Source organism: Carcharodon carcharias, chromosome 10 (genome assembly GCF_017639515.1).
Source record: "Carcharodon carcharias isolate sCarCar2 chromosome 10, sCarCar2.pri, whole genome shotgun sequence".
NCBI lineage: Eukaryota > Metazoa > Chordata > Chondrichthyes > Lamniformes > Lamnidae > Carcharodon > Carcharodon carcharias.
In genome coordinates, this window is record NC_054476.1 from 97166118 (window position 1) to 97191596 (window position 25479).

General features: G+C 50.4%; 1 protein-coding gene across 1 annotated transcript in view; it reads left to right on the top strand.

Moving 5' to 3' along the window:
- Positions 1 to 25479, top strand: part of mtch2 (mitochondrial carrier homolog 2) — a 371087-nt gene that overhangs the window by 67276 nt on the left and 278332 nt on the right. The window contains exons 8-9 of the mRNA XM_041197168.1: positions 210 to 269; positions 1006 to 1105. Of these exons, the coding sequence (XP_041053102.1) occupies positions 210 to 269; positions 1006 to 1105 (160 nt within the window). The remainder of the gene's footprint in view (positions 1 to 209; positions 270 to 1005; positions 1106 to 25479) is intronic.

Here is a 25479-nt window from a genome sequence, read left to right on the forward strand (position 1 = left end):
ATTAATATATGTAGATTCCAGTACACGCACACATGCTGCACAGCGAGTTCGACTGGCAATCTTAAATTGGTTGTCAGCATAATGTTTTTATTAACAAATATTTATATGTATTATGATATGTATAATATATATGTTATTGTGCAATACTCAATTTCTGTACTACCAAACGGCTATTAGTAATTCTTATTTTTCTTTGTTTATCTTGGCAGTGGGATATTTGGTTCTGTAGTAACAATCTATAAGGAAGAGGGGTTTCTGGGCTTTTTTGCGTAAGTATAAATTGTGCTGCAAATGTGTTGAGAATGGGATGATGAAGTATACCACTTGTGCCTGCAAAAGGCAGAGGAGATTTCTAATGCAGCCCTAGAAGATCATGGGATGTCTGTAACCACTGCCCAGTATCCTTAAAGAATGGGAAGATTACAAAGCTGCTGGGCAGTTTATTTATGGGGCAAGTTCAATAACAGTCTAAAGAGATGTGAAATCTAGATCTGAAAGTGCCATATCACTATTAGCATAAGCACAAAGTGTGTCGAACAAGTAAATATCACCTGCAAACTCTCCCAGCACGAATCCCTGGGCACTCTTCACAGTAAGACAGGATGTGTTAATGTCAGGAGTGTTCCCCTAGGTCAAAGGAAGAAGTCATGGTAATAAAGGCTAATTGATCAGTAAGTGTCGGGTCTGTGAGGAACTTGCAGACAGTGTGGCTGCAGTGTTTTGCCTGTTGGAGAGTTTCTGTTCCTTCTCTACATTCGCTTTGATGTTGCTCATTGCTGAGTGCCATCTACAAGCCTTTCACTTTCACTGTTTGGATGTAGCGTATATTCCCAGAACCTGTGATCTATCAGGGCTGAAGAGTGGTATGATGATATGTGAATCCCTCAAAGCAGTGTGGAACCTTTCCAATTCCATGCAGTAGAGGGATAGTGTGCATCCCTCCAATTCCATGTTGGAGAGGAATGGTGTGTATTCCTCTAACATCAGTACTCTCTATCCCTGCAGTGGCCTGATTCCTCGGCTCCTGGGTGACATGATTTCTTTGTGGCTTTGCAATATGCTGGCATATCTCATCAACACCTATGCATTGGAGCCCCCCAGCCAGGTAGGTCACAGAATTATAATGCAACCTCCAATAGGTCCAAGTGCCCAGAGAGGAGGAGGCCTGCAGGGTTGGAGGGGGGCTGGAATGGAGGAAGACAGGGTGTTCAGGGTGAGCTGCCTGCAGGCTGCAGGAAAAGGTGGTTTAGGGGCAGGGTTTATTGGGTAAAGGGGGTATGTCGGGCAGGGTAGAGTTGGTAAGAGGGCGTATGTGGGGCAGGGTGGATTAGGTAGGTGGGGGTATGTGTGGCAGGGTGGAGTGGCTAAGAGGGTATGTGGGGCAGGGTGGGGGGGAATGTGGGCAGGATGGAGTGGGTAAGTGGGGTGTGCGGCAGGGTGTAGTGGGGAAGTGGTGGTACATGGGGAAGGGTGGAGTGGGTAAGTTGTGGAATGGGCAGCAAGGTGGAGTGGGTAAGTGGTGGTATGTGGGGAAGGGTAGAGTGGGTAAGTGGGGGCGTGATGGGCAGGGTGGAGTGGGTGAAACGTTACCGCTTTACCCTCCACACTGTGAATTGTTACCGCTTTCCCCTCTCCACACTGTGAAACGTTGCCACTTTCCCCTCTCCACACTGTGAAACGTTGCCGCTTTCCCCTGTCCACACTGAAACGTTGCCGCTTTCCCCTGTCCACACTGAAACGTTGCTGCTTTCCCCTCTCCACACTGAAACGTTGCCGCTTTCCCCTCTCCACACTGAAACGTTACCGCTTTCCCCTCTCCACACTGTAAAACGTTGCCACTTTCCCCTCTCCACACTGTGAAACTTTGCCACTTTCCCCTCTCCACACTGTGAAACGTTGCCACTTTCCCCTCTCCACACTGCGAAACGTTACTGCGTTCCCCTCTCCACGCTGAAACGTTGCCACTTTCCCCTCTCCACGCTGAAACGTTGCCACTTTCCCCTCTCCACACTGAAACGTTGCCACTTTCCCCTCTCCACACTGAAACGTTGCCACTTTCCCCTCTCCACACTGAAACGTTGCCACTTTCCCCTCTCCACACTGAAACGTTGCCGCTTTCCCCTCTCCACACTGTAAAATGTTGCCACTTTCCCCTCTCCACACTGAAAACTGCCACTTTCCTCTCTCCACACTGAAAAGCTGCCACTTTCCCATCTCCACACAGCGACACGTTGCCACTTTCCCCTCTCCACACTGTGAAACGTTGCCGCTTTCACCTCTCCACACTGTGAAACGTTGCCGCTTTCCCCTCTCCACACTGTGAAACATTGCCACTTTCCCCTCTCCACACTGTGAAATGTTACCGCTTTCCCCTCTCCACACTGTGAAATGTTACCGCTTTCCCCTCTCCACACCGTGAAACGTTACCACTTTCCCCTCTCCACACTGAAACGTTTCCACTTTCCCCTCTCCACACTGAAACGTTTCCACTTTCCCCTCTCCACACTGAAACGTTTCCACTTTCCCCTCTCCACACTGAAACGTTTCCACTTTCCCCTCTCCACACTGAAACGTTTCCACTTTCCCCTCTCCACACTGAAACGTTTCCACTTTCCCCTCTCCACACTGAAACGTTTCCACTTTCCCCTCTCCACACTGAAACGTTTCCACTTTCCCCTCTCCACACTGAAACGTTTCCACTTTCCCCTCACCACACTGAAACGTTACCGCATTCCCCTCTCCACACTGTGAAACGTTGCCACTTTCCCCTCCACACTGTGAAACGTTATGGCTTTCCCCTCTCCACACTGCGAAACGTTGCCACTTTCCTCTCTGCACACTGAAACGTTACCACTTTCCTCTCTGCACACTGAAACGTTACCACTTTCCCCTCTCCACACTGAAACGTTTCCACTTTCCCCTCTCCACACTGAAACGTTTCCACTTTCCCCTCTCCACACTGAAACGTTTCCACTTTCCCCTCTCCACACTGAAACGTTTCCACTTTCCCCTCTCCACACTGAAACGTTTCCACTTTCCCCTCTCCACACTGAAACGTTTCCACTTTCCCCTCTCCACACTGAAACGTTTCCACTTTCCCCTCTCCACACTGAAACGTTTCCACTTTCCCCTCTCCACACTGAAACGTTACCGCATTCCCCTCTCCACACTGTGAAACGTTGCCACTTTCCCCTCCACACTGTGAAACGTTATGGCTTTCCCCTCTCCACACTGCGAAACGTTGCCACTTTCCTCTCTGCACACTGAAACGTTACCACTTTCGCCTCTCCACACTGAAACGTTTCCACTTTCCCCTCTCCACACTGAAACGTTGCCACTTTTCCTCTCTCCACACTGAGAAACGTTACTGCTTTCTGCATCCACACTCTAAAACGTTGCCACTTTCCCCTCTCCACACTGTGAAACGTTACTGCTTTCCCCTCTCCACACTGAAAAGTTACCGCATTCCCCTCCACGCACTGTGAAACGTTACCGCATTCCCCTCCCCGCACTGTGAAACGTTACCGCATTCCCCTCTCCACACTGTGAAACGTTACCGCATTCCCCTCTCCACACTGTGAAACGTTGCCACTTTCCACCTCCACACTGAAACGTTGCCACTTTCCCCTCTCCACACTGTTAAACGTTGCCATTTTCCCCTCTCCACACTGTGAAACGTAATGGCTTTCCTCTCTCCACATTGTGAAACGTTGCCGCTTTCCCCTCTCCACACTGTGAAACGTTGGCACTTTCCTTTCTCCACACAGTGAAACGTTGCCACTTTCCACCTCCACACTGAAACGTTGCCACTTTCCCCTCTCCACACTGTTAAACGTTGCCATTTTCCCCTCTCCACACTGTGAAACGTAATGGCTTTCCTCTCTCCACATTGTGAAACGTTGCCGCTTTCCCCTCTCCACACTGTGAAACGTTGGCACTTTCCTTTCTCCACACTGTGAAACGTTACCGCATTCCCCTCTCCACACTTTGAAACGTTGACACTTTCCCCTCTACAAACTGTGAAACATTGCCACTTTCCCCTCTCCACACTGTGAAACGTTACTGCTTTCCCCTCTCCACATTGTGAAACACTGCTGCTTTCCGCCTCCACACTCTGAAACGTTGCCACTTTCCCCACTCCACACTGTGAAACGTTACTGTTTTCCCCTCTCCACACTGAAACGTTACCGCATTTCCCTATCCACACTGTGAAACGTTGCCGCTTTCCCCTCTCCGCACTGTGAAACGTTGCTGCTTTGCCCTCTCCGCACTTGAAACGTTACCGCATTCCCCGCTCCACACTGTGAAACGTTGCCACTCTCCCCCTCCACACTGTGAAACGTTGCCACTCTCCCCCTCCACACTGTGAAACGTTGCCACTCTCCCCCTCCACACTGTGAAACGTTGCCACTCTCCCCCTCCACACTGTGAAACGTTACCGCATTCCCCACTCCACACGGTGAAAGGTTACGACTTTCCCCTCTCCACACTGTGAAACACTACTGCTTTCCCCTCTCCACACACTGAAACGTTGCCACTTTCCACTTCACACTGTGAAACGTTATGGCTTTCCCATCTCCACATTGTGAAACATTGCCACTTTCCCCTCTCCACTCTATGAAACATTATTGCTTTCACCTCTCCACACTGTGAAACGTTACCATTTTCCCCTCTCCACACTGCGAAATGTTGCCACTTTTCTCTCTTCACACTGAAACGTTACCGCTTTCCTCTCTCCACACCGTGAAACGTTGCCACTTTCGCCTCTCCACACTGAAACGTTTCCACTTTCCCCTCTCCACACTGAAATGTTGCCACTTTTCCTCTCTCCGCAATGTGAAACGTTACTGCTTTCCCCTCTCCACACTGAAACGTTACTGCTTTTCCCTCTCCACATTGTGAAACACTACTGCTTTCCGCCTCCACACTCTGAAACGTTGCCACTTTCCCCTCTCCACACTGTGAAACTTTACTGTTTTCCCCTCTGCACACTGAAACGTTACCGCATTCCCCTCTCCACACTGTGAAACGTTGCCGCTTTCCCCTCTCTGCACTGTGAAACGTTACCGCATTCCCCTCTCCACACTGTGAAACGTTGCCACTCTCCCCCTCCACACTGTGAAATGTTGACACTTTCCCCCTCCACACTGAAAATTTTCCACTTACCCCTCTCCACACTGTGAAACGTAATGGCTTTCCTCTCTCCACATTGTGAAACGTTGCCGCTTTCCCCTCTCCACACTTTGAAACGTTGCCACTTTCCCCTCTCCACACTGTGAAACATTGCCACTTTCCCTTCTCCACATTGTGAAACATTGCCACTTTCCCTTCTCCACATTGTGAAACGTTACCGCTTTCCCTTCGCCACACGGTGAAACGTTACCGCTTTCCCTTCTCCACACTGTGAAACGTTGCCACTTTCCGCTCTCCCCTCTAAGAAACGTTACTGCTTTCACCTCTCCATACTGTGAAACACCACTGCTTTCCCCTCTCCACACTCTAAAACGTTGCCACTTTCCCCCCTCCACACTGTGAAACGTTACCACTCTCCCCTCTCCACACTGTGAAACGTTGCCACTCTCCCCCTCCACACTGTGAAACGTTGCCACTCTCCCCCTCCACACTGTGAAACGTTGCCACTTTCCCCCTCCACACTGAAAAGTTGCCACTTACCCCTCTCCACACTGTTAAACGTTGCCACTTTCCTCTCTCCACACTGTGAAACGTAATGGATTTCCCCTCTCCACATTGTGAAACGTTGCCGCTTTCCCCTCTCCACACTGTGAAACGTCGCCCCTTTTCTTTCTCCACACTGTGAAACGTTACCGCATTCCCCTCGCCACACTTTGAAACGTTTCCACTTTCCCCTCTCCAAACTGTGAAACATTGCCACTTTCCCCTCTCCACACTGTGAAACGTTACCGCTTTCCATTCTCCACACTGTGAAACGTTGCCACTTTCCCCTCTCCACTCTGTGAAACGTTACTGCTTTCCCCTCTCCACACTGTGAAACACTACTGCTTTCCCCTCTCCACACTGTGAAACGTTGCCACTTTGCTCTCTCCACATGGTGAAACGTTCCCGCTTTCCCCTCTTCACACTGAAACGTTGCCGTTTTCCCTTCTCCACATAGTGAAACGTTGCCACTTTCCCGTCTCCACACTGTCCACACTGTGAAACGTTGCCGCTTTCCCCTCTCTGCACTGTGAAACATTGCCACTGTCCCCTCTCCGCACTGTGAAACGTTGCCGCTTTCCCCTCTCCACACTGAAACATTGCCACTTTCCCCTCTGCACACTGTGAAACATTGCCACTTTCCCCTCTCCACACGGTGAAAGGTTACCGCTTTCCCCTCTCCACACTGTGAAACACTACTGCTTTCCCCTCTCCACACACTGAAACGTTGCCACTTTTCTCTCTTCCCACTGAAACGTTACCGCTTTCCCCTCTCCACACTGAAACGTTACCACTTTCGCCTCTCCACACTGAAACGTTACCACTTTCGCCTCTCCACACTGAAACTTTTCCACTTTCCCCTCTCCACACTGAAATGTTGCCACTTCTCCTCTCTCCGCACTGTGAAACGTTACTGCCTTCCCCTCTCCACACTGAAACGTTACTGCTTTCCCCTCTCCACATTGTGAAACACTACTGCTTTCCGCCTCCACAGTCTGAAACGTTGCCACTTTCCCCTCTCCACACTGTGAAACGTTGCCACTTTCCCCTCTCTGCACTGTGAAACGTTGCCGCTTTCCCCTCTCTGCACTGTGAAACGTTACCGCATTCCCCTCTCCACACTGTGAAACGTTGCCACTCTCCCCCTCCACACTGTGAAACGTTGACACTTTCCCCCCTCCACACTGAAAATTTTCCACTTACCCCTCTCCACACTGTGAAACGTTGCCACTTTCCCCTCTCCACATTGTGAAATGTTGCCGCTTTCCCCTCTCCACACTGTGAAACGTCGCCACCTTCCTTTCTCCACACTGTGAAACATTACCGCATACCCCTCTCCACACTTTGAAACGTTGCCACTTTCCCCTCTCCACACTGTGAAATGTTACCGCTTTCCCCTCTGAGCACTGAAACGTTGCCACTTTCCCCCTCCACACTGAAACCTTGCCACTCTCCCCTCTCCACACCATGAAACGTTGCCACTTACCCCTCTCCACTCTATGAAACGTTACTGCTTTCCCCTCTCCACACTGTGAAACACTACTGCTTTCCCCTGTCCACACTCTGAAACATTGCCACTTTCCCCTCTCCACACTATGAAACGTTACCACTCTCCCCTTTCCACACTGTGAAACGTTGTCACTTTCCTCTCTGCACCTGGTGAAACGTTGCTGCTTTCCCCTCTTCACACTATGAAACTTTGCCGCTTTCCCCTCTCCGCACTGTGAAACGTTGCCCCTTTCCCCTTTTCACACTTGAAACGTTGCTGTTTTCCCCAATCCACATTGTGAAACGTTGCCGCTTTCCCCTCTCCACACTGTCCACACTGTGAAACGTTGCCGCTTAGCCCTCTCCACACTTGAAACGTTGCCGCTTTCCCCTCTCCACATTGTGAAACATTGCTGCTTTCCCCTCTCTACACTGTGAAACGTTGCCACTTTCCCCTCTACACACTGTGAAACATTGCCAATTTCCCCTCTCCACACTGTGAAACATTGCCAATTTCCCCTCTCCACACTGTGAAACATTGCCACTTTCCCCTCTCCACACTGTGAAACGTTACTGCTTTCCCCTCTCCGCTTTGTGAAACACTACTGCTTTCCGCTTCCACACTCTGAAACGTTGCCACTTTCCCCTCTCCACACTGTGAAACTTTACTGTTTTCCCCTCTCCACACTGAAACGTTACCGCATTCCCCTCTCCACACTGTGAAACGTTGCCACTTTCTCCTCTCCACACTGAAACGTTACCACTTTCGCCTCTCCACACTGAAACGTTTCCACTTTCGCCTCTCCACACTGAAATGTTGCCACTTTTCCTCTCTCCGCACTGTGAAACGTTACTGCTTTCCCCTCTCCACACTGAAACGTTACTGCTTTCCCCTCTCCACATTGTGAAACACTACTGCTTTCCGCCTCCACACTCTGAAACGTTGCCACTTTCCCCTCTCCACACTGTGAAACTTTACTGTTTTCCCCTCTCCACACTGAAACGTTACCGCATTCCCCTCTCCACACTGTGAAACGTTACGGTTTTCCCCTCTCCACACTATGAAATGTTACTGCTTTCCCCTCTCTGCACTGAAACGTTGCCGCTTTCCCCTCTCCACACTGAAACGTTACCACTCTCCCCTCTCCACACTGTGAAACATTGCCACTTTCTTCTCTCCACATGGTGAAACATTGCCGCTTTCCCTTCTTCACACTATGAAAAGTTGCCCCTTTCCCCTCTCCGCACTGTGAAACTTTGCCCCTTTCTCCTCTCCACACTCTGAAACATTGCCACTTTCCCCTCTCCACACTATGAAACGTTACCACTCTCCCCTTTCCACACTGTGAAACGTTGCCACTTTCCTCTCTGCACCTGGTGAAACGTTGCTGCTTTCCCCTCTTCACACTATGAAACTTTGCCGCTTTCCCATCTCCGCACTGTGAAACGTTGCCCCTTTCCCCTTTTCACACTTGAAACGTTGCTGTTTTCCCCAATCCACATTATGAAACGTTGCCGATTTCCCCTCTCCACACTGTCCACACTGTGAAACGTTGCCGCTTAGCCCTCTCTGCACTGTGAAACGTTGCCACTGTCCCCTCTCCGCACTGCGAAACATTGCCGCTTTCCCCCTCCACACTTGAAACGTTGCCGCTTTCCCCTCTCCACATTGTGAAACATTGCCTCTTTCCCCTCTCCACACTGTGAAACGTTGCCACTTTCCCCTCTCCACACTGTGAAACGTTGCCACTTTCCCCTCTCCACACTGTGAAACGTTGCCACTTTCCCCTCTCCACACTGTGAAACATTGCCAATTTCCCCTCTCCACACTGTGAAACATTGCCACTTTCCCCTCTCCACACTTGAAACGTTGCCGCTTTCCCCTCTCCACATTGTGAAACATTGCCTCTTTCCCCTCTCCACACTGTGAAACGTTGCCACTTTCCCCTCTCCACACTGTGAAACGTTGCCACTTTCCCCTCTCCACACTGTGAAACATTGCCAATTTCCCCTCTCCACACTGTGAAACATTGCCACTTTCCCCTCTCCACACTGTGAAACGTTACTGCTTTCCCCTCTCCGCATTGTGAAACACTACTGCTTTCCGCCTCCACACTCTGAAACGTTGCCACTTTCCCCTCTCCACACTGTGAAACGTTACTGTTTTCCCCTCTCCACACTGTGAAACGTTGCCACTTTCTCCTCTCCACACTGAAACGTTACCACTTTCGCCTCTCCACACTGAAACGTTTCCACTTTCCCCTCTCCACACTGAAATGTTGCCACTTTTCCTCTCTCCGCACGGTGAAACGTTACTGCTTTCCCCTCTCCACACTGAAACGTTACTGCTTTCCCCTCTCCACATTGTGAAACACTACTGCTTTCCGCCTCCACACTGTGAAACGTTGCCGCTTTCCCCTCTCTGCACTGTGAAACGTTACCGCATTCCCCTCTCCACACTGTGAAACGTTGCCACTCTCCCCCTCCACACTGTGAAACGTTGACACTTTCCCCCCTCCACACTGAAAATTTTCCACTTACCCCTCTCCACACTGTGAAACGTTGCCACTTTCCCCTCTCCACATTGTGAAATGTTGCCGCTTTCCCCTCTCCACACTGTGAAACGTCGCCACTTTCCTTTCTCCACACTGTGAAACATTACCGCATACCCCTCTCCACACTTTGAAACGTTGCCACTTTCCCCTCTCCACACTGTGAAACGTTGCCACTTTCCCCTCTACACACTGTGAAACGTTGCCACTTTCCCCTCTACACACTGTGAAACATTGCCAATTTCCCCTCTCCACACTGTGAAACATTGCCACTTTCCCCTCTCCACACTGTGAAACGTTACTGCTTTCCCCTCTCCGCTTTGTGAAACACTACTGCTTTCCGCTTCCACACTCTGAAACGTTGCCACTTTCCCCTCTCCACACTGTGAAACGTTACTGTTTTCCCCTCTCCACACTGAAACGTTACCGCATTCCCCTCTCCACACTGTGAAACGTTGCCACTTTCTCCTCTCCACACTGAAATGTTACCACTTTCGCCTCTCCACACTGAAACATTTCCACTTTCCCCTCTCCACACTGAAATGTTGCCACTTTTCCTCCCTCCGCACTGTGAAACGTTACTGCTTTCCCCTCTCCACACTGAAACGTTACTGCTTTCCCCTCTCCACATTGTGAAACACTACTGCTTTCCGCCTCCACACTCTGAAACGTTGCCACTTTCCCATCTCCACACTGAAACGTTACCGCATTCCCCTCTCCACACTGTGAAACGTTACGGTTTTCCCCTCTCCACACTATGAAATGTTACTGCTTTCCCCTCTCCGCACTGAAACGTTACCGCATTCCCCTCTCCACACTGTGAAACGTTACCACTCTCCCCTCTCCACACTGTGAAACATTGCCACTTTCTTCTCTCCACATGGTGAAACATTGCCGCTTTCCCTTCTTCACACTATGAAAAGTTGCCCCTTTCCCCTCTCCGCACTGTGAAACTTTGCCCCTTTCCCCTCTCCACACTGTGAAACGTTGCCACTTTCCCCTCTACACACTGTGAAACATTGCCACTTTCTCCTCTCCACACTGTGAAACATTGCCACTTTCCCCTCTCCACACTGTGAAACGTTACTGCTTTCCCCTCTCCGCATTGTGAAACACTACTGCTTTCCGCCTCCTCACTCTGAAACGTTGCCACTTTCCCCTCTCCACACTGTGAAATGTTACTGTTTTCCCCTCTCCACACTGAAACGTTACCGCATTCCCCTCTCCACACTGTGAAACGTTACTGCTTTCCCCTCTCCGCATTGTGAAACACTACTGCTTTCCGCCTCCACACTCTGAAACGTTGCCACTTTCCCCTCTCCACACTGTGAAACGTTACTGTTTTCCCCTCTCCACACTGAAACGTTACCGCATTCCCCTCTCCACACTGTGAAACGTTGCCACTTTCTCCTCTCCACACTGAAACGTTACCACTTTCGCCTCTCCACACTGAAACGTTTCCACTTTCCCCTCTCCACACTGAAATGTTGCCACTTTTCCTCTCTCCGCACTGTGAAACGTTACTGCTTTCCCCTCTCCACACTGAAACGTTACTGCTTTCCCCTCTCCACATTGTGAAACACAACTGCTTTCCGCCTCCACACTCTGAAACGTTGTCACTTTCCCCCTCTCCACACTGTGAAACTTTACTGTTTTCCCCTCTCCACACTGTGAAACGTTACGGTTTTCCCCCCTCCACACTATGAAATGTTACTGCTTTCCCCTCTCCGCACTGAAACGTTACCGCATTCCCCTCTCCACACTGTGAAACGTTGCCGCTTTCCCCTCTCCACATGGTGAAACATTGCCGCTTTTCCTTCTTCACACTATGAAACGTTGCCCCTTTCCCCTCTCCGCACTGTGAAACTTTGCCCCTTTCCCCTGTCCACACTTGAAACGTTACCGCATTCCCCTCTCCACACTGTGAAACGTTGCCACTTTCCCCTCTCCACACTGTGAAACGTTGCCACTTTCCCCTCTCCACACTGTGAAACGTTGCCACTTTCCCCTCTCCACACTGTGAAACGTTGCCACTTTCCCCTCTCCACACTGTGAAACGTTACTGCTTTCCACTCTCCACACTGTGAAACACTATTGCTTTCCGCCTCCATACTGTGAAACGTTGCCACTTTCCAATCTCCACACTGTGAAAGTTTGCCACTTTCCCCTCTCCAAACTGAAACGTTAGCATTTTCCCCTCTCCACACTGCGAAACGTTTCCACTTTCCCCTCTCCACACTGGAACGTTGCCACTTTTCCTCTCTCCGCACTGTGAAAAGTTACTGCTTTCCCCTCTCCACACTGAAACGTTACTGTTTTCGCCTCTCCACACTGTGAAACATTGCCATTTCTCCTCTCCACACTGTGAAAGTTTGCCACTTTCCCCTCTCCACACTGTGAAACGTTACTGCTTTCCCCTCTCCACACTGTGCAACACTACTGCTTTCCGCCTCCACACTCTGAAACGTTGCAACTTTCCCCTTTCCACACTATGAAACGTTACTGTTTTCCCCTCTCCACACTGGAACTTTACCGCAGTCCCCTCTCCACACTGTGAAACGTTACCGCATTCCCCTCTCCGCACTGTGAAACGTTGCCACTCTCCCCCTCCACACTGTGAAACGTTGCCACTTTCCCCCTCCACACTGAAAAGTTGCCACTTACCCCTCTCCACACTGTTAAACGTAATGGATTTCCTCTCTCCACATTGTGAAACGTTGCCACTTTCCCCTCTCCACACTGTGAAACGTAGCCACTTTCCCCTCTCCACGCTGTGAAACGTAATGGATTTCCTCTCTCCACACTGTGAAACGTCGCCACTTTCCTGTCTCCACACTGTGAAACGTTATCGCATTCCCCTCTCCACACTGTGAAACGTTACCGCTTTCCCTTCTCCACACTGTGAAACGTTGCCACTTTCCCCTCTCCACTTTGTGAAACATTGCCGCTTTCCCCTCTCCACACTGTGAAACGTTGCCACTTTCCCCTCTACACACTGTGAAACATTGCCAATTTCCCCTCTCCACACTGTGAAACATTGCCACTTTCCCCTCTCCACACTGAAACGTTACCGCATTCCCCTCTCCACACTGAAACGTTACCGCAGTCCCCTCTCCACACTGTGAAACGTTGCCACTTTCTCCTCTCCACACTGAAACGTTACCACTTTCGCCTCTCCACACTGAAACGTTTCCACTTTCCCCCTCTCCACACTGAAATGTTGCCACTTTTCCTCTCTCCGCACTGTGAAACGTTACTGCTTTCCCCTCTCCACACTGAAACGTTACTGCTTTCCCCTCTCCACATTGTGAAACACTACTGCTTTCCGCCTCCACACTCTGAAACGTTGCCACTTTCCCCTCTCCACTCTGTGAAACTTTACTGTTTTCCCCTCTCCACACTGTGAAACGTTACGGTTTTCCCCCCTCCACACTATGAAATGTTACTGCTTTCCCCTCTCCGCACTGAAACGTTACCACATTCCCCTCTCCACACTGTGAAACGTTGCCGCTTTCCCCTCTCCACACTGTGAAACGTTGCCGCTTTCCCCTCTCCACACTGTGAAACGTTGCCGCTTTCCCCTCTCCACACTGTGAAACGTTACCACTCTCCCCTCTCCACACTGTGAAACGTTGCCACTTTCTTCTCTCCACATGGTGAAACATTGCCGCTTTTCCTTCTTCACACTATGAAACGTTGCCCCTTTCCCCTCTCCGCACTGTGAAACTTTGCCCCTTTCCCCTGTCCACACTTGAAACGTTACCGCATTCCCCTTTCCACACTGTAAAACGTTGCCACTTTACCCTCTCCACACTGTGAAACGTTGCCACTTTACCCTCTCCACACTGTGAAACGTTGCCACTTTCCCCTCTCCACACTGTGAAACATTGCCACTTTCCCCTCTCCACACTGTGAAACGTTGCCACTTTCCCCTCTCCACACTGTGAAACTTTACTGCTTTCCCCTCTCCACACTGTGAAACACTATTGCTTTCTGCCTCCATACTGTGAAACGTTGCCACTTTCCAATCTCCACACTGTGAAAGTTTGCCACTTTCCCCTCTCCAAACTGAAACGTTAGCATTTTCCCCTCTCCACACTGCGAAACGTTTCCACTTTCCCCTCTCCACACTGGAACGTTGCCACTTTTCCTCTCTCCGCACTGTGAAAAGTTACTGCTTTCCCCTCTCCACACTGAAACGTTACTGCTTTCCCCTCTCCACACGGTGAAACATTACTGCTTTCCGCATCCACACTCTAAAACGTTGCCACTTTCCCCTCTCCGCTCTGTGAAACGTTACTGTTTTCCCCTCTCCACACTGTGAAACATTGCCATTTCCCCTCTCCACACTGTGAAAGTTTGCCACTTTCCCCTCTCCACACTGTGAAACGTTACTGCTTTCCCCTCTCCACACTGTGCAACACTACTGCTTTCCGCCTCCACACTCTGAAACGTTGCAACTTTCCCCTCTCCACACTGTGAAACGTTACTGCTTTCCCCTCTCCACATTGTGAAACACTACTGCTTTCCGCCTCCACACTCTGAAACGTTGCCGCTTTCCCCTCTCCACACTGTGAAACGTCGCCACTTTCCTGTCTCCACACTGTGAAACGTTACCGCTTTCCCCTCTCCACTCTATGAAACATTGCCACTTTCCTCTCTCCACATGGTGAAACGTTAGCACTCACCCCTCTCCACACTTGAACCGTTGCCGTTTTCCACCCTCCACATAGTGAAACGTTGCCGCTTTCCCGTCTCCACACTGTCCACACTGTGAAACGTTGCCGCTTTCCCCTCTCCGCTCTGTGAAACGTTGCCGCTTTCCCCTCTCCACACTGAAACGTTGCCACTTTCCCCTCTGCACACTGAAACGTTGCCGCTTTACCCTCTCCACACTGAAACGTTACAGCTTTCCCTTCTCCACACTGTGAAACGTTGCCACTTTACCCTCTCCACACTGTGAAACGTTGCCACTTTACCCTCTCCACACTGTGAAACGTTGCCACTTTACCCTCTCCACACTGTGAAACGTTGCCACTTTACCCTTTCCACATTGTGAAACGTTGCCACTTTCCACACTGTGAAATGTTACTGCTTTCCCCTCTCCACGTTGTGAAACACTACTGCTTTCCGCCTCCACATCTGAACCGTTGCCACTTTCCCCTCTCCACACTGTGAAACGTTGCCGATTTCCACTTCCACACTGAAACGTTGCCACTTTCCCCTCTCCACACTGTGAAAAGTTGCCATTTCCCCTCTCCACACTGTGAAACACTACTGCTTTCCGCCTCCACACTCCGAAACGTTGCCACTTTCCCCTCTCCACACTGTGTAACGTTACTGTTTTCCCCTCTCCACACTGAAACTTTAACTCATTCCCCTCTCCACACTGTGAAAGTTTGCCACATTCCCCTCTCCGCACTGTGAAACGTTACCGCTTTCCCCTCTCCGCATTGTGAAACGTTGCCACTCTCCTCCTCCACACTGTGAAACATTGACACTTTCCCCCTCCGCACTGAAAAGTTGCCACTTTCCCCTCTCCACACTGTGAAACGTAATGGATTTCCTCTCTCCACATTGTGAAACGTTACCGCATTCTCCTCTCCACACTTTGAAACATTGCCACTTTCCCCTCTCCACACTGTGAAACGTTGCCACTTTCCCCTCTCCACACTGTGAAACATTGCCACTTTCCCCTCTCCAAACTGTGAAACGTTACCACTTTCCCCTCTCCAAACTGTGAAACGTTACCGCTTTCCCCTCTCCAAACTGTGAAACATTACCGCTTTCCCTTCTCCACACTGTGAAACGTTACCACTTTCCCCTCTCCGCTCTATGAAATGTTACTGCTTTCCCCTCTCCACACTGTGAAATGTTGCCACTTTCCCCTCTCCACTCTATGAAACATTGCTACTTTCCTCTCTCCACATGGTGAAACGTTGCCGCTTTCCCCTCTTCACACTATCAAACGTTGCCGCTTTCCCTGCTCCGCACTGTAAAACGTTGCCCCTTTCCCCTCTCCACACTTGAAACTTTGCCGTTTTCCACCCTCCACATAGTGAAACGTTGCCGCTTTCCTGTCTCCACACTGTCCATACTGTGAAACGTTGCCGCTTTCCCCTCTCCGCACTGTGAAACGTTGCCACTTTCCCCTCTCCGCACTGTGAAACGTTGCCGCTTTCCCCTCTGCACACTGAAACGTTGCCGCTTTCCCCTCTCCACACTGAAAAGTTGCCACTTACCCCTCTCCACACTGTTAAACGTAATGGATTTCCTCTCTCCACATTGTGAAAAGTTGCCGCTTTCCCCTCTCCACACTGTGAAACGTCGCCACTTTCCTGTCTCCACACTGTGAAACGTTACCGCTTTCCCCTCTCCACTCTATGAAACATTGCCACTTTCCTCTCTCCACATGGTGAATCGTTAGCACTCACCCCTCTCCACACTTGAACCGTTGCCGTTTTCCACCCTCCACATAGTGAAACGTTGCCACTTTCCCGTCTCCACACTGTCCACACTGTGAAACGTTGCCGCTTTCCCCTCTCCGCTCTGTGAAACGTTGCCGCTTTCCCCTCTGCACACTGAAACGTTGCCGCTTTACCCTCTCCACACTGAAACGTTACAGCTTTCCCTTCTCCACACTGTGAAACGTTGCCACTTTACCCTCTCCACACTGTGAAACGTTGCCACTTTACCCTCTCCACACTGTGAAACGTTGCCACTTTACCCTCTCCACACTGTGAAACGTTGCCACTTTACCCTCTCCACACTGTGAAACGTTGCCACTTTCCACACTGTGAAACGTTACTGCTTTCCCCTCTCCACGTTGTGAAACACTACTGCTTTCCGCCTCCACATCTGAACCGTTGCCACTTTCCCCTCTCCACACTGTGAAACGTTACTGTTTTCCCCTCTCCACACTGAAACTTTACCGCATTCCCCTCTCCACTCTGTGAAAGGTTGCCCCTTTCCCCTCTCCGCACTGTGAAACGTTACCGCTTTCCCCTCTCCGCATTGTGAAACGTTGCCACTCTCCCCCTCCACACTGTGAAACGTTGACAGTTTCCCCCTCCACACTGAAAAGTTGCCACTTACCCCTCTCCACACAGTTAAACATTGCCACTTTCCCCTCTCCACACTGTGAAACATTAAGGATTTCCTCTCTCCACATTGTGAAACGTTGCCGCTTTCCCCTCTCCACACTGTGAAACGTTACCGCTTTCCCTTCTCCACACAATGAAACGTTACCGCTTTCCCTTCTCCACACTGTGAAACGTTGCCACTTTCCCCTCTCCACTCTATGAAATGTTACTGCTTTCCCCTCTCCACACTGTGAAACACTACTGCCTTCCCCTCTCCACACTGTGAAACATTGCCACTTTCCCCTCTCCACACTGTGAAACGTTACCGCTTTCCCCTCTCCAAACTGTGAAACATTACCGCTTTCCCTTCTCCACACTGTGAAACGTTGCCACTTTCCCCTCTCCGCTCTATGAAATGTTACTGCTTTCCCCTCTCCACACTGTGAAATGTTGCCACTTTCCCCTCTCCACTCTATGAAACATTGCTACTTTCCTCTCTCCACATGGTGAAACGTTGCCGCTTTCCCCTCTTCACACTATCAAACGTTGCCGCTTTCCCTGCTCCGCACTGTGAAACGTTGCCCCTTTCCCCTCTGCACACTTGAAACGTTGCCGTTTTCCACCCTCCACATAGTGAAACGTTGCCACTTTCCCGTCTCCACACTGTCCACACTGTGAAACGTTGCCGCTTTCCCCTCTCTGCACTGTGAAACATTGCCACTGTCCCCTCTCCGCACTGTGAAACGTTGCCGCTTTCCCCTCTCCACACTGAAACATTGCCACTTTCCCCTCTGCACACTGTGAAACATTGCCACTTTCCCCTCTCCACACGGTGAAAGGTTACCGCTTTCCCCTCTCCACACTGTGAAACACTACTGCTTTCCCCTCTCCACACACTGAAACGTTGCCACTTTTCTCTCTTCCCACTGAAACGTTACCGCTTTCCCCTCTCCACACTGAAACGTTACCACTTTCGCCTCTCCACACTGAAACGTTACCACTTTCGCCTCTCCACACTGAAACTTTTCCACTTTCCCCTCTCCACACTGAAATGTTGCCACTTCTCCTCTCTCCGCACTGTGAAACGTTACTGCCTTCCCCTCTCCACACTGAAACGTTACTGCTTTCCCCTCTCCACATTGTGAAACACTACTGCTTTCCGCCTCCACAGTCTGAAACGTTGCCACTTTCCCCTCTCCACACTGTGAAACGTTGCCACTTTCCCCTCTCTGCACTGTGAAACGTTGCCGCTTTCCCCTCTCTGCACTGTGAAACGTTACCGCATTCCCCTCTCCACACTGTGAAACGTTGCCACTCTCCCCCTCCACACTGTGAAACGTTGACACTTTCCCCCCTCCACACTGAAAATTTTCCACTTACCCCTCTCCACACTGTGAAACGTTGCCACTTTCCCCTCTCCACATTGTGAAATGTTGCCGCTTTCCCCTCTCCACACTGTGAAACGTCGCCACCTTCCTTTCTCCACACTGTGAAACATTACCGCATACCCCTCTCCACACTTTGAAACGTTGCCACTTTCCCCTCTCCACACTGTGAAATGTTACCGCTTTCCCCTCTGAGCACTGAAACGTTGCCACTTTCCCCCTCCACACTGAAACCTTGCCACTCTCCCCTCTCCACACCATGAAACGTTGCCACTTACCCCTCTCCACTCTATGAAACGTTACTGCTTTCCCCTCTCCACACTGTGAAACACTACTGCTTTCCCCTGTCCACACTCTGAAACATTGCCACTTTCCCCTCTCCACACTATGAAACGTTACCACTCTCCCCTTTCCACACTGTGAAACGTTGTCACTTTCCTCTCTGCACCTGGTGAAACGTTGCTGCTTTCCCCTCTTCACACTATGAAACTTTGCCGCTTTCCCCTCTCCGCACTGTGAAACGTTGCCCCTTTCCCCTTTTCACACTTGAAACGTTGCTGTTTTCCCCAATCCACATTGTGAAACGTTGCCGCTTTCCCCTCTCCACACTGTCCACACTGTGAAACGTTGCCGCTTAGCCCTCTCCACACTTGAAACGTTGCCGCTTTCCCCTCTCCACATTGTGAAACATTGCTGCTTTCCCCTCTCTACACTGTGAAACGTTGCCACTTTCCCCTCTACACACTGTGAAACATTGCCAATTTCCCCTCTCCACACTGTGAAACATTGCCAATTTCCCCTCTCCACACTGTGAAACATTGCCACTTTCCCCTCTCCACACTGTGAAACGTTACTGCTTTCCCCTCTCCGCTTTGTGAAACACTACTGCTTTCCGCTTCCACACTCTGAAACGTTGCCACTTTCCCCTCTCCACACTGTGAAACTTTACTGTTTTCCCCTCTCCACACTGAAACGTTACCGCATTCCCCTCTCCACACTGTGAAACGTTGCCACTTTCTCCTCTCCACACTGAAACGTTACCACTTTCGCCTCTCCACACTGAAACGTTTCCACTTTCGCCTCTCCACACTGAAATGTTGCCACTTTTCCTCTCTCCGCACTGTGAAACGTTACTGCTTTCCCCTCTCCACACTGAAACGTTACTGCTTTCCCCTCTCCACATTGTGAAACACTACTGCTTTCCGCCTCCACACTCTGAAACGTTGCCACTTTCCCCTCTCCACACTGTGAAACTTTACTGTTTTCCCCTCTCCACACTGAAACGTTACCGCATTCCCCTCTCCACACTGTGAAACGTTACGGTTTTCCCCTCTCCACACTATGAAATGTTACTGCTTTCCCCTCTCTGCACTGAAACGTTGCCGCTTTCCCCTCTCCACACTGAAACGTTACCACTCTCCCCTCTCCACACTGTGAAACATTGCCACTTTCTTCTCTCCACATGGTGAAACATTGCCGCTTTCCCTTCTTCACACTATGAAAAGTTGCCCCTTTCCCCTCTCCGCACTGTGAAACTTTGCCCCTTTCTCCTCTCCACACTCTGAAACATTGCCACTTTCCCCTCTCCACACTATGAAACGTTACCACTCTCCCCTTTCCACACTGTGAAACGTTGCCACTTTCCTCTCTGCACCTGGTGAAACGTTGCTGCTTTCCCCTCTTCACACTATGAAACTTTGCCGCTTTCCCATCTCCGCACTGTGAAACGTTGCCCCTTTCCCCTTTTCACACTTGAAACGTTGCTGTTTTCCCCAATCCACATTATGAAACGTTGCCGATTTCCCCTCTCCACACTGTCCACACTGTGAAACGTTGCCGCTTAGCCCTCTCTGCACTGTGAAACGTTGCCACTGTCCCCTCTCCGCACTGCGAAACATTGCCGCTTTCCCCCTCCACACTTGAAACGTTGCCGCTTTCCCCTCTCCACATTGTGAAACATTGCCTCTTTCCCCTCTCCACACTGTGAAACGTTGCCACTTTCCCCTCTCCACACTGTGAAACGTTGCCACTTTCCCCTCTCCACACTGTGAAACGTTGCCACTTTCCCCTCTCCACACTGTGAAACATTGCCAATTTCCCCTCTCCACACTGTGAAACATTGCCACTTTCCCCTCTCCACACTTGAAACGTTGCCGCTTTCCCCTCTCCACATTGTGAAACATTGCCTCTTTCCCCTCTCCACACTGTGAAACGTTGCCACTTTCCCCTCTCCACACTGTGAAACGTTGCCACTTTCCCCTCTCCACACTGTGAAACATTGCCAATTTCCCCTCTCCACACTGTGAAACATTGCCACTTTCCCCTCTCCACACTGTGAAACGTTACTGCTTTCCCCTCTCCGCATTGTGAAACACTACTGCTTTCCGCCTCCACACTCTGAAACGTTGCCACTTTCCCCTCTCCACACTGTGAAACGTTACTGTTTTCCCCTCTCCACACTGTGAAACGTTGCCACTTTCTCCTCTCCACACTGAAACGTTACCACTTTCGCCTCTCCACACTGAAACGTTTCCACTTTCCCCTCTCCACACTGAAATGTTGCCACTTTTCCTCTCTCCGCACGGTGAAACGTTACTGCTTTCCCCTCTCCACACTGAAACGTTACTGCTTTCCCCTCTCCACATTGTGAAACACTACTGCTTTCCGCCTCCACACTGTGAAACGTTGCCGCTTTCCCCTCTCTGCACTGTGAAACGTTACCGCATTCCCCTCTCCACACTGTGAAACGTTGCCACTCTCCCCCTCCACACTGTGAAACGTTGACACTTTCCCCCCTCCACACTGAAAATTTTCCACTTACCCCTCTCCACACTGTGAAACGTTGCCACTTTCCCCTCTCCACATTGTGAAATGTTGCCGCTTTCCCCTCTCCACACTGTGAAACGTCGCCACTTTCCTTTCTCCACACTGTGAAACATTACCGCATACCCCTCTCCACACTTTGAAACGTTGCCACTTTCCCCTCTCCACACTGTGAAACGTTGCCACTTTCCCCTCTACACACTGTGAAACGTTGCCACTTTCCCCTCTACACACTGTGAAACATTGCCAATTTCCCCTCTCCACACTGTGAAACATTGCCACTTTCCCCTCTCCACACTGTGAAACGTTACTGCTTTCCCCTCTCCGCTTTGTGAAACACTACTGCTTTCCGCTTCCACACTCTGAAACGTTGCCACTTTCCCCTCTCCACACTGTGAAACGTTACTGTTTTCCCCTCTCCACACTGAAACGTTACCGCATTCCCCTCTCCACACTGTGAAACGTTGCCACTTTCTCCTCTCCACACTGAAATGTTACCACTTTCGCCTCTCCACACTGAAACATTTCCACTTTCCCCTCTCCACACTGAAATGTTGCCACTTTTCCTCCCTCCGCACTGTGAAACGTTACTGCTTTCCCCTCTCCACACTGAAACGTTACTGCTTTCCCCTCTCCACATTGTGAAACACTACTGCTTTCCGCCTCCACACTCTGAAACGTTGCCACTTTCCCATCTCCACACTGAAACGTTACCGCATTCCCCTCTCCACACTGTGAAACGTTACGGTTTTCCCCTCTCCACACTATGAAATGTTACTGCTTTCCCCTCTCCGCACTGAAACGTTACCGCATTCCCCTCTCCACACTGTGAAACGTTACCACTCTCCCCTCTCCACACTGTGAAACATTGCCACTTTCTTCTCTCCACATGGTGAAACATTGCCGCTTTCCCTTCTTCACACTATGAAAAGTTGCCCCTTTCCCCTCTCCGCACTGTGAAACTTTGCCCCTTTCCCCTCTCCACACTGTGAAACGTTGCCACTTTCCCCTCTACACACTGTGAAACATTGCCACTTTCTCCTCTCCACACTGTGAAACATTGCCACTTTCCCCTCTCCACACTGTGAAACGTTACTGCTTTCCCCTCTCCGCATTGTGAAACACTACTGCTTTCCGCCTCCTCACTCTGAAACGTTGCCACTTTCCCCTCTCCACACTGTGAAATGTTACTGTTTTCCCCTCTCCACACTGAAACGTTACCGCATTCCCCTCTCCACACTGTGAAACGTTACTGCTTTCCCCTCTCCGCATTGTGAAACACTACTGCTTTCCGCCTCCACACTCTGAAACGTTGCCACTTTCCCCTCTCCACACTGTGAAACGTTACTGTTTTCCCCTCTCCACACTGAAACGTTACCGCATTCCCCTCTCCACACTGTGAAACGTTGCCACTTTCTCCTCTCCACACTGAAACGTTACCACTTTCGCCTCTCCACACTGAAACGTTTCCACTTTCCCCTCTCCACACTGAAATGTTGCCACTTTTCCTCTCTCCGCACTGTGAAACGTTACTGCTTTCCCCTCTCCACACTGAAACGTTACTGCTTTCCCCTCTCCACATTGTGAAACACAACTGCTTTCCGCCTCCACACTCTGAAACGTTGTCACTTTCCCCTCTCCACACTGTGAAACTTTACTGTTTTCCCCTCTCCACACTGTGAAACGTTACGGTTTTCCCCCCTCCACACTATGAAATGTTACTGCTTTCCCCTCTCCGCACTGAAACGTTACCGCATTCCCCTCTCCACACTGTGAAACGTTGCCGCTTTCCCCTCTCCACATGGTGAAACATTGCCGCTTTTCCTTCTTCACACTATGAAACGTTGCCCCTTTCCCCTCTCCGCACTGTGAAACTTTGCCCCTTTCCCCTGTCCACACTTGAAACGTTACCGCATTCCCCTCTCCACACTGTGAAACGTTGCCACTTTCCCCTCTCCACACTGTGAAACGTTGCCACTTTCCCCTCTCCACACTGTGAAACGTTGCCACTTTCCCCTCTCCACACTGTGAAACGTTGCCACTTTCCCCTCTCCACACTGTGAAACGTTACTGCTTTCCACTCTCCACACTGTGAAACACTATTGCTTTCCGCCTCCATACTGTGAAACGTTGCCACTTTCCAATCTCCACACTGTGAAAGTTTGCCACTTTCCCCTCTCCAAACTGAAACGTTAGCATTTTCCCCTCTCCACACTGCGAAACGTTTCCACTTTCCCCTCTCCACACTGGAACGTTGCCACTTTTCCTCTCTCCGCACTGTGAAAAGTTACTGCTTTCCCCTCTCCACACTGAAACGTTACTGTTTTCGCCTCTCCACACTGTGAAACATTGCCATTTCTCCTCTCCACACTGTGAAAGTTTGCCACTTTCCCCTCTCCACACTGTGAAACGTTACTGCTTTCCCCTCTCCACACTGTGCAACACTACTGCTTTCCGCCTCCACACTCTGAAACGTTGCAACTTTCCCCTTTCCACACTATGAAACGTTACTGTTTTCCCCTCTCCACACTGGAACTTTACCGCAGTCCCCTCTCCACACTGTGAAACGTTACCGCATTCCCCTCTCCGCACTGTGAAACGTTGCCACTCTCCCCCTCCACACTGTGAAACGTTGCCACTTTCCCCCTCCACACTGAAAAGTTGCCACTTACCCCTCTCCACACTGTTAAACGTAATGGATTTCCTCTCTCCACATTGTGAAACGTTGCCACTTTCCCCTCTCCACACTGTGAAACGTAGCCACTTTCCCCTCTCCACGCTGTGAAACGTAATGGATTTCCTCTCTCCACACTGTGAAACGTCGCCACTTTCCTGTCTCCACACTGTGAAACGTTATCGCATTCCCCTCTCCACACTGTGAAACGTTACCGCTTTCCCTTCTCCACACTGTGAAACGTTGCCACTTTCCCCTCTCCACTTTGTGAAACATTGCCGCTTTCCCCTCTCCACACTGTGAAACGTTGCCACTTTCCCCTCTACACACTGTGAAACATTGCCAATTTCCCCTCTCCACACTGTGAAACATTGCCACTTTCCCCTCTCCACACTGAAACGTTACCGCATTCCCCTCTCCACACTGAAACGTTACCGCAGTCCCCTCTCCACACTGTGAAACGTTGCCACTTTCTCCTCTCCACACTGAAACGTTACCACTTTCGCCTCTCCACACTGAAACGTTTCCACTTTCCCCTCTCCACACTGAAATGTTGCCACTTTTCCTCTCTCCGCACTGTGAAACGTTACTGCTTTCCCCTCTCCACACTGAAACGTTACTGCTTTCCCCTCTCCACATTGTGAAACACTACTGCTTTCCGCCTCCACACTCTGAAACGTTGCCACTTTCCCCTCTCCACTCTGTGAAACTTTACTGTTTTCCCCTCTCCACACTGTGAAACGTTACGGTTTTCCCCCCTCCACACTATGAAATGTTACTGCTTTCCCCTCTCCGCACTGAAACGTTACCACATTCCCCTCTCCACACTGTGAAACGTTGCCGCTTTCCCCTCTCCACACTGTGAAACGTTGCCGCTTTCCCCTCTCCACACTGTGAAACGTTGCCGCTTTCCCCTCTCCACACTGTGAAACGTTACCACTCTCCCCTCTCCACACTGTGAAACGTTGCCACTTTCTTCTCTCCACATGGTGAAACATTGCCGCTTTTCCTTCTTCACACTATGAAACGTTGCCCCTTTCCCCTCTCCGCACTGTGAAACTTTGCCCCTTTCCCCTGTCCACACTTGAAACGTTACCGCATTCCCCTTTCCACACTGTAAAACGTTGCCACTTTACCCTCTCCACACTGTGAAACGTTGCCACTTTACCCTCTCCACACTGTGAAACGTTGCCACTTTCCCCTCTCCACACTGTGAAACATTGCCACTTTCCCCTCTCCACACTGTGAAACGTTGCCACTTTCCCCTCTCCACACTGTGAAACTTTACTGCTTTCCCCTCTCCACACTGTGAAACACTATTGCTTTCTGCCTCCATACTGTGAAACGTTGCCACTTTCCAATCTCCACACTGTGAAAGTTTGCCACTTTCCCCTCTCCAAACTGAAACGTTAGCATTTTCCCCTCTCCACACTGCGAAACGTTTCCACTTTCCCCTCTCCACACTGGAACGTTGCCACTTTTCCTCTCTCCGCACTGTGAAAAGTTACTGCTTTCCCCTCTCCACACTGAAACGTTACTGCTTTCCCCTCTCCACACGGTGAAACATTACTGCTTTCCGCATCCACACTCTAAAACGTTGCCACTTTCCCCTCTCCGCTCTGTGAAACGTTACTGTTTTCCCCTCTCCACACTGTGAAACATTGCCATTTCCCCTCTCCACACTGTGAAAGTTTGCCACTTTCCCCTCTCCACACTGTGAAACGTTACTGCTTTCCCCTCTCCACACTGTGCAACACTACTGCTTTCCGCCTCCACACTCTGAAACGTTGCAACTTTCC